The sequence below is a fragment of the Lagopus leucura genome, unplaced genomic scaffold, assembly GCF_019238085.1.
Source record: "Lagopus leucura isolate 7727_CA_CO unplaced genomic scaffold, USGS_WTPT01 Super-Scaffold_741, whole genome shotgun sequence".
In the NCBI taxonomy this organism is placed as follows: Eukaryota; Metazoa; Chordata; class Aves; order Galliformes; family Phasianidae; genus Lagopus; species Lagopus leucura.
The window spans coordinates 6,949,823-6,964,349 of NW_024962256.1; the positions used below are offsets into that span (position 1 = coordinate 6,949,823).

General features: G+C 42.5%; 1 protein-coding gene across 1 annotated transcript; it reads right to left on the reverse strand.

Annotated features, from left to right (window-relative positions):
- Positions 1 to 3,377: 3,377 nt before the first annotated feature.
- On the reverse strand, positions 3,378 to 13,150 carry SFXN4 (sideroflexin 4). The gene is made up of 14 exons (XM_042863605.1): positions 13,074 to 13,150; positions 12,873 to 12,938; positions 11,610 to 11,684; positions 10,776 to 10,802; positions 10,628 to 10,682; positions 10,075 to 10,100; positions 9,411 to 9,461; positions 9,266 to 9,331; positions 9,095 to 9,163; positions 8,375 to 8,465; positions 7,049 to 7,164; positions 6,028 to 6,113; positions 4,873 to 4,987; positions 3,378 to 3,758 (listed from the first exon to the last, which is right to left on the reverse strand). Exons 1-14 carry the CDS (start codon positions 13,110 to 13,112, stop codon positions 3,681 to 3,683), a joined length of 960 nt encoding a protein of 319 aa, XP_042719539.1. The 5' UTR covers positions 13,113 to 13,150; the 3' UTR covers positions 3,378 to 3,680.
- Between the last annotated feature and the right edge of the window lie 1,377 nt (positions 13,151 to 14,527).

Below are 14,527 nucleotides of genomic sequence, written 5' to 3' on the forward strand. Positions count from 1 at the left end.
ATTCCCTCCTTACCTGCTTCTTTCCTTCCTCCCCTACGACCTCCAGGGAAAAGCATGGCAATGTTACAGACTTGTAGGATAGCCACAGGGACACCAGCTCCAACGGAGGAAATGCTTTGATCTCAGTATTTCCAACAGTAGGAGTGTCTGACGTTTTATTTCTTTGAAGCTACTTTAAAATGACACTGAAGCCTCATTATATATTCCTGAATTTCAGGATGACAAGCTGGGTAGGTGGGGAACTGTCAGCATATTGCACTGAGACTTAGGTTTTCCTTGAAGCTGGAAGCTCCCATCTACTCTAGTTTACCACACCTTAAACTGGTTCCACTGCTACATTGCCACTTACGACGGCAGCTGATGCTGAAAGCAGGAGGCAGCAATGCTGAAAGCAGACCTGTCTTGTGCTGGTGTGTTGTTAATCTATTCCAAGTCATAAAGCTGTGGGTGCTGACTCTGTTCTTCAGTCCCTCAAATACAATGCACTGCTGCTTGTCCCATCTTGGTCTCCTCGCATACCAGGTGTCTGGTCCAGCTGCTTCTAGTCTCAGTCTCATCATGTTTTCATTTCAAGATCAAGGAAGCCAGGGCCTTGTCAGCAATGTATTTTGCCTACCTTGATGTGGGAAACAGCTGAATCACCCTGGCTGCCAATCTAGATGTCAGGTGCTTGCCTCTATCTTCCAGAAAATTCTGATTAGGGAAATGGAAACATTTCTGAGAATGAGGGAAAGAGAAGATATGTCTAACAACTCCAAGGGGGTTGTGTTTAATACAGCAAACAACTTGAGCATTCACTAATAATGGGCAGCTGTAATAACAGACGTTATTACTGGACTTATTCCATAAACCTTACTCACAGAGATGTGATGACATTAATTTGCTTCCAAGTGGGGTGCCAGACAATTTATGGCTTGTCTAGTTACTGTGACAACCCAGCTGATGAATGTGTTATCTTCAGATTTGTAGGTTTTGCTCTATTGTGGATTGTTTTGCTTTTGCTTTGATTCCATTGTGCTTTACAGAACAACTGTTTACTTTATCCAGTCTGACACGGATGTTTGTTTTTAAATGAGGGGAGGTATGAGCTTTCCTTGGAGTATCAATTAATGTTTACCAACAGTATTAGACTCCCTCGAGGTTTGTCTTCACAATCTTACTGAAATAGGATTAATAGAGAAATGGGATTTTAGAGAATTTAACTGTAGGATAGTAGCTGTGCTAATTAAAGATTTTGAAGGAGACCAGCACATCATTGCTTGTGGGAGGCAGGCTGGACTGTAAGCCTGCTCCTAAGCCTCTGCACAACATCCCAGAGCAGCCAGGAGGTGGTATGCAGGGAAAAGGAACAGGACAAGCCTTTCCCTTAGTGCCTTCCCAGCTTGGGAGTGCTGAACTTGATGCAGTCTTTTCTTCCTGCATCTTCCTTTGGCTGCTGTTGGTGGTGACATAAGGCCAGAAGGACCTTTGGGCTGATCCAGAGCAACTGTTGCTGTGTTCTTGACCCAATGGGCTTTTATGTACCTAAAAACGTGACCCACAAGGCAAGTACTGTATTCAGAAGCATGAATATAAAGATTTGGGTTATTTATTTTGGGCTTCATGGGACTTTTGAGTCAGTAGGTGTAAATGAACTTCTAAGGTACCTTTCTCTGTTAACTTGCAAATTGTGGCCATACCACCTTCCTGAAACAGCTTTACAGTGTGCTCCCCTGAAGTTTCAGGTCCATCAGATGTGTTCCTGCTCCCCTCCTTTGTTTCCTTGCCCGACCTTTCACTGGAGTTAAATTGAGAGGGGAAGGCTCAGAAAGGCAGAACTTGCACAAAAAGCTGAATTGAAAACTGTACTTCCTGCTTTTGTTTTGTGGCAAAAGCACAGCACCCTTGTTTTCCTGCAAGAAAGCAGGCCTACTCTTTTTCCTTACTTTGCTCTATGCTGCTGTCTTCCTGTAGGGACTAAGAGTGGGAAGCTATTGCTTTCCTCACACCAGGAAAAGAAATCTAATCCTTCAGCAATGGGATAGCATTTAATGCACTCTGAGGAAGTTAAACTACTACAAACGTTGAAGGTAGTACTTGTGAAAACATCTGTCGAAGTGATCATTAATTACATTACTTGGTGCATAGCTTGTCCTTGTCACGCAGAGCCTTAGGAGGAGTGCCTTAAATTACAGCTCCCATTACCTTAAATCTATTTCTGCTATGACCCCACCCATGGTTATCAGAACCACTGGGTCTCTACCAGTCGTGGAGCTTTCTTCTATTTTGTTCCCTAGGAGGAGAGTCACAACATCAAGCAGTATAACAGCACCTGTGCTGTGTCAGACCAAAGCTGTTTTCAGACAAATGTCTCAGCCCCGTGGCCACCAGAAGCAGACACAACAGGAAAGCAAGAGCAGGCAAACCCCTGTTACCCCTTCTGCTCTCCAGTAGTACTGAGTTTCTGAACTTTGTCTTGTTTTAGTCTAATTTCCATTAATTTAATAATCCTCAATGGATTTTGTTTTCATTTAAGTGCTTATTTTAAACACGAGTTCCAGTTATTTCAGTTAGTGGAGTTCTGAAATTTTAATAGCAGGGTTTTAGGTTTAGCTTCTAACTAAAGTTTGACTTTCTGGAGCTTTTCCCTGATAACTCATTGCCCACTTTAATTTCTGAGACTGTTTCCTTTATGGATAACCACGGAGCACTGAGCTGAAGCTTCCATGAGTTTATCTGCTGCTAGCCTTGAATTCTCCAAGGGTCAATGGGACAGCCTACAGCCCAGCAGTGAAGGCAGATTACCCCTCTGCCAAACTCATCATCTTTCACACGTGCTTTTGGACATGTATTCCACCTGTTTTTATATCCAGCATTGTCAGCTCTCTTTGCTAACATCTGCTATTGCTGCACAGATCACCAGGCTGATAATCCTTATGCTACATCTTAAAAGACAGCTTTTTAGTTTGGATCAGCAGCCAACCTGCAGAAATGGAGATTCCTCATTGTTTGCTGTGAAGTCACAGGACTTCCCTTGGGCTTCCGTGGAAAAAAAAAACCCACAGATTTTAAAGCTCAGAGGGCTCAGGCCTCACAACTCCTTCAATGATGTTGAGAAAATTAGGAGTCACTCTGGAACCTGTTTTGACATTCAATTTTTGAACAGTTCTTCAGCAACTCCATTCAACTACAGTAACATTGCTGTCAGGGTGCTTTGCCTAATGTCACTTCAAGGTTTAACTTATTCATGTCTTACAATGAAATTGTAAAAAGCTTTCTGCAGAGAACCAGCTTGATTTTCTCCAAAGGACTCCTGATAGTACTGCCTTTACAATTGTGTTCCTGGAAAGCAATGTGTCAAAAGCTATAGCAACACAGTCAAATAATAAAGTCTTGTATCAACTGATCAGTCCTTTAATCAAGAAATCAACTGTGTGAGAAAGCATACAAAACAGTTTGAGATGTTAGAACAGCGTTTTCTGGTACAGATCATGTTTACAGCATTAAGTTATGTGCACATACTTCTCTGGGGGACTTGGCTTGCAAAACCATTTTGCAGTGCCTGCCTGTCTGTACACCAATTCTGGTTTGTGTGCCACCATAAATTCATGATTCATTCAGTCACTGATGTTGACTGAATTTGTTGAGAGATTCAGAATTCACTTTAATCAAAACCCACATTTAGATACAAAAGCCAATCTCTAAATTCCTCTATTGTAGAATAATACTGTTTCTTCTGTAGATGACAGAATTTCTGCTTCAAGTTCTTCTCGTTTTATCTGAAACATAAAAAAAAACAGAATGAACACCATCATAGCCTGGTAAGTCTTCACTACTGTACTGAACTTTGCACAAGCCAAAGCACTGTATTCAGAAGCAAGAGTAAGATGTAATTTGTGTTTGTTTTGGTTTTCATGGGTCTCTTTGTTATGTGGTTTTCTGTTTCTTTCTCTTCTCTGACATTTCTAAATATACAAACACAAAAGAGGAAATGTGTTTTATTTAAAGCTAGAGGTATTCCCAAGATCTAAACACAGCTCTAGCGATATCATCTTTGCTGATTGTATTTGGGTGACTCACTAAGGGGATCTTCTATCAGGGACTGAGCAATTAGGAAACTCAAGAAGAAACAACTAGCCATATTTTCAGCACAGAATTTCTTCTAAATCCCCTCACTTTCATCTGGTTTACCCTTGTTGCTGCAACAAATTGAGAAATCCCTGAAAATAATAAGATGCCAGTATTTTTAGGCCAGTAAGAACAAACACTGGCAATTACAAGAGCCCCAGCTGTGATTTTCTGAGAATATTCACACTGCTTTAAAGGAGAGGAAACTCAGAAAGAAAACCCAAGCTCTTCTCTTACTTGTCCTTTTCCAACCCCCAAGGTTCCAGTGCCCAGTTCCTCCCTTTAAAACCTGTCAGCAGATTCCCCCAGGAACAGGTTACACACCTCACGGTTCAGTAAGGCAGGCTGAAGAGATTCTACCTGAGTTGGTTTACCTCTCTGACTGAAAACTTCATTTTCTACTGAAAACGAAGATTATCATCTCAACCCTTGCTATCTCCAGCAGGATTGAAAAGCACCAGGAGGCCCTTGAGTGTAATCTGCAAGGCAGCTCTCCTGACGTTGCTTGCTTCAGACTGTTGTGCAAGCGATACATCTACACTTTTCAGATGAAATGTAAGTGACATACAAGCAATCCTGGCACAGCAAGTCCTGTAAGCCTCTGTGTAGTATATGGGCAGATTCTTTGCTGCCCCCTTTTAGATGCACTAGCCATTTAAACACTACTGATTTTTGTTATGTGGCCTTAAAAATCACTGACTGGAAACGCAAAATGACTGTTTAATATAACAATAATCCTAAACCAGTTTATTTCAAAGGACTTACCTCACCACACTGCGGGAAGATGCCAAATGAAATTGGTAACATCCCTGCCAGCACTGCCATAATCAGAAGCATCCTCAGTGAAGCCAAAGCACGTGGAGTTCTTGTAGTGTTCGCTCTGCCAAAGACATTGAAAAGATAAATATCTCTTTGGCCTTGAAAAATAACCTGACAACGAGACCAAGGTGCTGTTTTAGTAGCTAAACTAGAAAAGCAATAGCCTAGGCTTATGAATCCTAAACATGTAATCCTTATCTCCTATGGTTTTAATCCTAACTTCCTGTTCTTTGCTTCATATTCAACTGCAGCATTTTGCAGGCCTTAAGTAACAACGTAAGATGGAGGAAATAAGCAGCAAGATCAAAATGACAAAGCAAGTGAAGGTGCATCCACGTCTTAAAGTGTTTCAGTCCTTTGATGAAGATGTTTCTTGGAATATCCTCATTCCTTTCAGACTTATTTCCTTTTGGCAATCCTACCTTGCCTTGTGCAACATTACTCAATTGTTTTTTTAATTTACCAATTTCTTATTTTATTTTTAGTGTCTTCTGATAACAGAAGTCCTTAACTTAACACAGGGGACAAAGAATTTATTTAGGCAGTGCAAAACCATCAGTACTTTTACATAGCACAGACAACTCCCATCAAAAGTTCAGGGCAGATTAAAAGTTCTGATATAGGCATACAATGAGTTATTCTTATGAAATAAAGTTTCTACATGTTGCAAAACAAAGAAAATGTTTTACAGTGTATGGATGGCTATTTGTCAAGTGGGCATCTAGTTTCAACAAAAATTCAAATATTATCTCTTCAGAAATGTCAAATCTAAGCTAAGTGCAATGAACAACCTTGATACCAGGCACTGCAACTCCAACCACAGTTATGGAACCTCAGTGCTGGGAGAGCACAGACAAATGGGAGAACAAAGGAAATGCTCATAGAGACAACTTCCTGCAAGCCATCAAAACACAGATGCTGATATAAGGCTCACTGATTTACCTAAATTAATCACTATCTGAACAGAAGCCTCCCACCTAGTCCTCCAAGGCAATTAGTATCCTGGAACCAAAAGAAAAAGTAGGCAAGCAGTAACAGCCAGACTAAACATCAGAACACACATTGACCAAGCACATCCAACTCTTTTGAAATACCCCTTACCTTTCCACAAAGTGCATAAGTGCAGCTGGCAGGAAGAATGTTGTCCCAAACAAGATTCCTCTTGATAATGCTGTTTCTTTAACGGCCTCCAGGAAGGGCAACAACAACAATAAAAAAGGCATTAAAACAGTGATCTCTATGGCCTCAAATACCACATGTTTCTGTGAGTAATTTTGCCTTGTACTCTGCGATTTCAAACAATAAGGAAGTGAAGGATAAAGATCATTTGTTGGAGAATTGATTGAATGGAAACTAAAACTCCTACATATGGAAAGTGCTCCATATGTGACTAAGAAACTCCTTAACAAAGCCATATTGAGTTCTCCAATTCAGATCTACTTTTTTGTTTGTTTGTTTTTAAAGTAATGCTGAACTCTTTCTGACTGGTCATACTCTCTGGACATGCTAACTACCTTGCATGAAATATTCTCTCTGTAGCTCTTCACAGATCCTTATGCTCACTTAGCTTTTTCCTCCTCTAATGCATAGAAAAGGAAGGTCACTGACAGCACATAAATATGAATCTTTGTTTAATTTCTTTAGACAATCAAAGAAAGCAGAAAATACAGAACCAGAATGGTCAGCAACTGAAGCTTGAGCATAAAATGCATCATCACATTGCAGATCAAGAAGTTACCCTTTGAGAGGCAGAGCCTTTAAACAGTATTCCTGCTCTGGATGACACATGTACTATTTACTATAAGAGCTTTTCTCTGAGGTGTGCTGTCAGAAGAAACTTGAGCAGTCTTGCCTCCTTCCGAGGTGAGCTGGAAAGCAGGAAAGCCTGTGCTGGTGTTCTGTGGTTTAACTCTGGTGCTTGGCACATTGGCTTGGGGAAGCTGCCTACCCTTGGGGACACAAGACAGATGCCAGCCTGGTTCCTAGCCCAAGCCCAGCCCAAGATTCAGTACCTGATGTGGGATTCCTCAGTTTAGTACAGCAAACTCTCTCTCACCACAATGTTTAGATGTAAGGAGGAAATGAAAGGCAAGTCAAGAGAGGCCTCCCACACCTTGCCTACCTTCTCACCAGCCTTCTTTGACACTCCTACAACCTTGCCATTTCTGTCCATCACTTCAATTCCATTCTCAAATTCTGCGCTTCTCACTGCTACCACAGTAAAAGCACTCATGAAGCCTGCAGAGTTAAAAAGGATTTTGCTTTAGAAGATCCAGTGAGGGTATCTCAATAACTATATTGTGTACATTTCATATTTCCAGTTCAACAGTTGACAAATGAATTACCTGGCTGCTGAGGAAGAGATTTCCCCATAAAATCTAACTGAGATCTTAATTCTTGTTTCAGAAGCTCGAGCAAAATGTTAAGGCATCATTCCCAAAAGATGCATTGTTATTACGGACAAAGATGTTCCATCATGTCATTGTGTGTCTCAGTCACGTCTGACAGAGCCCCAGATGGATCCTAGATGAGAACGTTTTGGTCTCCTCCAGATCTAACTCCACAAGATGCTTGTAGATGATCAATCAATCGATCATCCACCCACAATCAGCCACTGAAAACACAAACCAAAACCACTGGCACTTTTAAAGGCTGTATTAAAGGAGTTAATCTATGTGGTTTTCCCTTCTAGACTAAGATCTAAGCATAACAGGACAGTCTGCCAAACTGACCTTGTTTGAAATAGAAGATTTCTCTCTTTATTGAGCAGCCCTGCCAAAAACTAATGAAGACATCAGTGTAAAGCATGGCATTTTTCAAATGCTGGATAATAATAATCAATAACCCTCAGGTTTCTCTCTCCATTTAAGAAAATGGAAGCACATTTTAAAATGGGTCTCATTCCCTCACAAGGTTAATGTAACCACTCTCTCTTCATACACTGTCAGCAGTTACACAGCCAGCAGCAGCCACAACATGAGTAGGAAACTATGCCAGAGCACAGCTAGAGCTGTGCTGCACTCTGGTGTCACCTATGTGCCACAACAAGGCACCTATGTGCCACCAGCTCCAGTGCTACTGCACTGATCCCTCCTGGCAGTCCTGGTAGATTCAGGAATAATATCCAAGTTCATCCAGGCAAATTAAAATCAATACAGAGATGCAGTTGCTTCACAGAAATAGTTGTATGTCACGCATACAAAAATCAGGAAGTTGCTCTGCACTTCTAGAAGTGACAATCAGTATGCATCAAATAAATGTTGCTGCCCTGATCAGTGAGTGTTAATTCCCAGAAAGGGAATGAACAGAAGGACAGTACCCAGCAAAGGCAGTCGAAGAAGGGGGTAATAGACAGTATCCATGCAAGGGCAAGAAAATGCTACTGTCAGACCAAGGCAGCAAACAGCCCTCAGATCTGCTACATAATGAATAATTCCTTTTTACTCACCTAAAAGAGGAGCAGGTAGAAGCCTTTTGACAACTAGATTTGTTACTGGGCTCTTCAACGTGTACCGGTCCATAAAGTAAAAAGGAAAAGCCTAATGCATTGGGAGGAAACAAGCACTTTCTATTAGAAAGAATGTACAGTTTTTCAGTATGTGCAACAGCCTAGGAAAATAATTCTGCAACTTGGTACTTAGATACCATCTATAAAACCAAGCAAATTATGTGATTTAATATTTCAACAAAATAGATATGCTTTCTAGTTACTAAAGGTTTTTATGATCACACATTTCTATGAGAAAATCTATAAAACAATATAATAAAAACTACTAAACATTGTTACATATGACAGTAGTATGAACACAGAGACTTGGACCAATTTAGAGTGGTTTAGAGTGAGACACTTATCTTTGACAGCACAATATGAGACAGCAACTACAGCAACACATAGAGGTACTCTGTGTTTGTAAACTCTGGTCACTTCCTCTCACCACCCATTCTCTAGTAGTGTTAAAAGGAAAATTAAGAAGGACATCACAGGAAGCAACAGAGGAAGCTGAGTAAGGCATAGGCTGATGGATGAAAATTCTTGTTCTCAGTTGTTCTTGAGGAAGACATCAGAGTAGAACTTTACAGGGCTATTCTGAAGGATTGTGGCAGTGTGGTTATCTCAGGGCCTTCTCAGGAGATATTATCCAGAAAGCAATCATAAACAAATACATACACCCAGAAGTGCTGCATAGGAAACGGCCCCCACACCAAGCAAGATTTGCTTTTGGTGAAGCGAGTTCTCCTAAGGACAGAAGAAACATGACTACATGAGTACACTTGTAAATCACTTTCAAAATGGTCCTGTGTAATGAAAATGATCCCCAAAATAAAAATAAATACGTACTTCATCCTTAGTGGTACGATTTCCATTTAACAGGGTAAATCCTGTGGTGTATGCATGAAACGCGAACTGCAGAAAGGAGATTATAAGCAAAAATGAATTTGGAACAGAGACAAGATGACTTGTAAATGTAGAAAGAGACAGTTACCTGACAAAGAAAAATCTGTTTTGCCTGCAGCTGAAGCGACGAAGACATGACCTACGAGAAAAACCCCACAGGAAAATTAGTCTGATGAATCTAGGAGTTGTTGGTGAGCAGTGGCTGCCTACAGCATGAAGTGTGCTGCTGTGTGACTGGTTGTGGCAGTGCCAAAGGCTCCAGTGAGTGCCAGAAGCCATTTACCTTGACTTTAGGCTAACACGCTTTCTTGAAACAGATGTGATATACTCACTTTGTCTACCCAACATAAAACATAGACACACAGAGTGATTAAAACAATTGAGCAAGATGCTTTCTTACTCAAAGCAAAAGTTGTATTTGTGCCTGTGAAGTTTAAATAGAATAAGTTAGATACTACAGATGTAATTAAAGAAATAAAGGAGTCAGGGACTGACAGGTTTTATTTATGTAAATACTAGATGTAACGGACCTCCTGTTAACATTTTAGTAGTTACTTCCCAACTCCTTCTCCAAATCAGACAGAGAATAAGAACATCAGACCTTCCTTGAGGTCTCACCAAGCTATCAGTGTGAAGCATCCTCAAAGAAAACACAGCTGGGATGCCTAAAACTTCCCATTCCCTTTCTCAAGAATTTAGCTCTGGAAAACGTTAAGCCAAGTGGTGCACTGGTACTTCTCATTGTTACTTACCAATGGAAGAGTTACAGGCAGGAAAGCTAAAAAGAAAGAAACCTTTATTTTAGTAACAGTAACTACTGCGAGTCCAGATTGAATTTATTTATTTTTAAACAGAAAATTTCCTAGCTCCCCCTCCTTTAGTTTCAGCTGTCAATAAAACACTTGTTCATCAAATAAATGTAAAAAACAATGATAACCTTTGTCTCTCATTCCTCATTCAAGAAACCAAAGCATCTGGTCTTGGCTTATAGCCAAAAGGAGTCCCCATGAACCCCAATCACAACAGCCACTTGGAAACTGTATGACCAACAAACTGCATGACTACTCAAAGAGACACTGGCAACAAAGGCTGCCACAGCCCTGAGTGCTCATAGAAGAATGTTTATTTTCAAGCAGACTGTAGGAATAAATAAGTCTTCAAAAATTAAGAGTGCAACTAACAGGCATAATAGTCCACTTGGTTCCCATACAGAGAAAAGCACCACTGTGTGGTATTGCATGGAATATTTACTATCTGCCATCCCCACTGATGCTTCAGTTACGTGCTTCTCTGAAGGCAGCTCACCTGGAGGTCTGAAGAAAACAGGAATTATCCTGCCTGTATCAGGATGTACACTGGCCTTAGAAGAAGAAAAAAAAAAAATTAGACCACCTGTTCCATACTTAAATAAGAAAGAAAAGAAAATTGATTTCTAAGTCATTTGGAAACTTACCAGGCTCAGCAGGAAGGCTTGTTTTGTCTAAATAATTTGAGAATCAGGTTAGTAATGAAGCTTTCAAAAAGCATGACTGAAATCTTGTTTCTAAGTTTACTACATCATTTTTTTCTGATAAGTCACTTTTATGCAGTGTTGTGTGTTCACATCCCTTTAATTTTTTCCCTAACATTTCTCCCCACATGCTTTGCTGAATATAATCTAGTCACATCTCATATGCTATTAATACTAAACACATACTATAGCAAGTAAATTTTAAATAAGCCAGTATTCAGAACAGAAAATAACAACACTTAAATATGGCTAAAAGCCTAAAGACTTATTGTTAAGACTTGGGCTTTTCTACAACCACTGAATATTTTGGTTCTCCTTTCAGGCTCTGCCACACAGGGTACAAAGTGCCATATGGATACAGCAGAGTCTCCACTGAAACAAAAGCAAGACCCTTCTAATGAAGCAACTTCAGCACTTCCTTCCAGCAACTCCATGAGGAGGTTTCCCCCCCAGGTACTGCTACTGCTCATTTCATGAGAGGTGAAACCAAACCAACCTGCGCTCTGTATGATGACACAACACCAAAAAACACAAAATACACTCTGTAAATATTTTGCACGTTTTGCATGTTCTCCAGAATGATTACACTGAAATTTGACAGCGGTCATCCAAAGAAATTCCTTCCACATTATAGAAACATTTCTGTTGTAAAGAGGCTTTCTTGTATTATCCCTTGTTACCGAATCTCAATATTCTGTCTGATCTTACACTAACATCAAGTATTTCAATCATGAAAAAAAGACATCTCTATTTTCTATCAGCTGTGCTCCAAGATACCTGATGATTCTGTAGGGGCTCACTTTGGGTCTTTTCATTGTTTTCTAATAATAACCGGGCTCTTCTTATTTCATCCTGTATTAGAGGAAAAAAAAAAGAAAATAAACAAAAAAAACCCTCAGATTTCAATAGTCTAGAGTACAGCATATCAGCTGTGATACTATAAACACAAACCTGTGACATCAAGCCAGTACACCCATCCCTCACAAGAGTAATGAAAGCAATCATGAAGCATGCTGGCAAACTCCACTGCCAACCCTTAAATGAGGGCTGGGAAGGAGTGGATCCTGGCTCCAGCCCTTCCAGTCACTCAGCTGCACTGCATGCAGGTGAGCTCCCCTGGGCTGGCCCTGCCTTCCACCAGGTGCTCAATCACTGCTTCAAGCTGTGACTTAGCATTTCTGCTACAGCTGTCTAAACAGAAAGTCTCCTAGGAGGCTTTATGAGATGACTGGAGTTTTCTTCAGCAGGTGTATCTCTGTGTGTAACTGTGTATCCTAATGCAAGGAGGTGTGATCTCAGCCCTCCAAATTCCTGAATGTACTACCAAAGTTTACTTTGGTTTTCATATATTTAGTGTACAAGTATTAAATTAAATTTCCTGTCATATCTAACACAGATGGAACTACAGAAGGACACTGTTCCTGCTACCTAACCTGAACCTCCCCTGGCACAACTTGAAGCCATGATCTCTCATCTTATTGCCACAGCCTTCTTGTAGGGCAACGTAGAGTGCAATGAGAACTCCTCCAGATTATACCATCCCAATTCTCTCATCCGCTCCCCACAAGATCTGAGTTCCAGATCCTCACAGCTCTGTTGCCCATCTCCAAGCATCCTGCGGGTTCCTGATGTCTTTGTTGTAGTGAGGGGCCCAGAACTGAGCGCAGCACTGAGGTGCAGCCCCACCAGTGCCAATACAGAGGAACGGTCACCTCCTGCTCCCGGCTGCACTACTGCTGGCTCTGGGCAGGACGCCGCTGGCACACACCTGGGCACACATTCAGCCGAGCATCAACCAGCACCTCCAGATCCTTTCCACAGCGCAGCTTCCCAGTCACTCTAACCCCAACCTGCAGCAATGCATGTCACCAAAGCGCAGGACCCGGCGCTTGGTCTCGCAGTCATTCTGTGCTACAGAGAGCCTGCAGACGAGCCGCGCTCGAGCAGAATTCCCTTCTGAAGGACACGTGAAGGAGCATCAGAGCGCTCTGCAGCGCGCAGCACCGCGCACACCCGACAGAACGGCACCACAGCACTCACCGCGGACTTCAGGAGGTGCAGGGGGTCTAAGACATCCGCCCACAGAAGAAGCCTCTGCCAAAAAGACTGCAGGAGACACGCGTGTGGGTGACGCCGTTAATGGCGCGCTGCCCGTTCCGAGGAGCCCCGCGGCCTCTCCCTCCTCCCGCCCGGTCCCGTCCCACGCCCCGCGGCTCGCCCTGCTGCTGCCCGCCGCCTCACCGGGCCCTCAGCCCTCCAGAGCCGCAGGTTGGCGTCCATGGAGCCGCGGCACCGGAAGGCGATGCCGGGGGACGGTCCGATCGCTGCACGCTCCGCCCGGGCCCGGCCGGGGCTGCGGGGATCCGAGGTGCGGCGGGAGCGGCTGCCGCTCCGGGCGGGTCGCCGTCCTACTGAGCAAAGGGAGCGCGGGGTAAAGCGGCGAGGCTGCCAGAAACGCCCGCGTGTGTGCAGGAAGTTAAAGGGAGCGAGCCGAGGGAAGGGAACCACGCGGCCTGGTGAAGAATGGCGCTCCAGCCATGCGAGCTCACGTACAGCTGCCATCGAAAGCACTGTCAGGTTGCTCTGTGTTAGCGCAGAGGCTCAGCTTCACATACGGTAGGTGCAGGAGATGAATTTTATTGAAAAACGGCAGGGGTACTTGGGGGTTTATAACAAACTGAACCAAAATGCTGGTGCTGCAAAGGTATTTGCGAGTACTGCGACCCACAACGCGGCCTTTCCCTGTTTTTCCTTCCTTTCAGCTACGTTGCAACACTGACTCTATTAGAGGGCTAATTTGGGAACTGGCACCTTTGCCAGCTGGTTCCCTTATCTTCTGCCCACCGCTCACAAGGGGAGATGCTGAGAAACCTGTTCAGAATCGTTTCAGTTCCTCCAGTGGCAGCAGCACACCAGCCTCCAAGTGAGCCTCACAGCACTTGTCACCACTGGTCCGGCTGCATCCCTCCTCACCCCCACACAAAGCCAGCACAGCTGGCTGCTGCAGACAAAGGCACAAAATGCAATGGCAGGCTGCTCAGAAGAGAGAGATGATGATGTGGGAGAGAAGCAGAAAGCAAGCAAAGTAAGACAGCTACTGCAAGTCAGTACTAGGATTTATTGATGGTACCACGAATGCAGGTATGCTATATTCTTTTAAATGGTACAATTTACAATCAACCTTTACATTTTCTGGAGGCAGATTCAAGCAGACAAACAAGGCTTTAAATGAAGGAGGATTGTTACCAAGCTCCAGTAAGCACAGTAGTGCAGTGCAAATTTTTAATTATCTCCTAGCCAGAATGCAAGCTCATAATACCTGTTAACACTCCTGTGTAGCTGCACTGTATTTTGACATTTTGTATTTGGCAAGATTTAATTTGTACATACACTGATCTTATACTGTGGACAGAAACTTTCTTGTGCGTGTTACATTCCTTTCATCCCCTAAAAAAAAAATACTTCAAAAGAACTCTGTCAAAATTGTTTTCTGTATTGTCCACTTGCACGGTTTCCAGCTCATTACAGAAGGGCATCCATCATGCGAGAAAAGCTAAGTGGGAGTTTTCTTTTTCCCAAAGCTAGTTAAGCAAAGAGGGAAAACAAACTAAAAAGAACAAACTGGAACATAACTGTTTTTCATCCACTTGTCACATTCTGGTTACAGGCATGCATAGAACTTAATTTGCTGAAGG

Excerpts from the sequence above, each read along its gene's own strand:
- SFXN4 (XM_042863605.1), bottom strand. The coding sequence starts at position 13,112 with ATGGACGCCAACCTGCGGCTCTGGAGGGCTGAGGGCCCG. Across the intron at positions 9,332-9,410 it reads AACAGATTTTTCTTTGTCAG|TTCGCGTTTCATGCATACAC; the intron begins GTAACTGTCTCT and ends TCCTTTCTGCAG. Across the intron at positions 9,164-9,265 it reads ATCGTACCACTAAGGATGAA|GAGAACTCGCTTCACCAAAA; the intron begins GTACGTATTTAT and ends TTCTGTCCTTAG.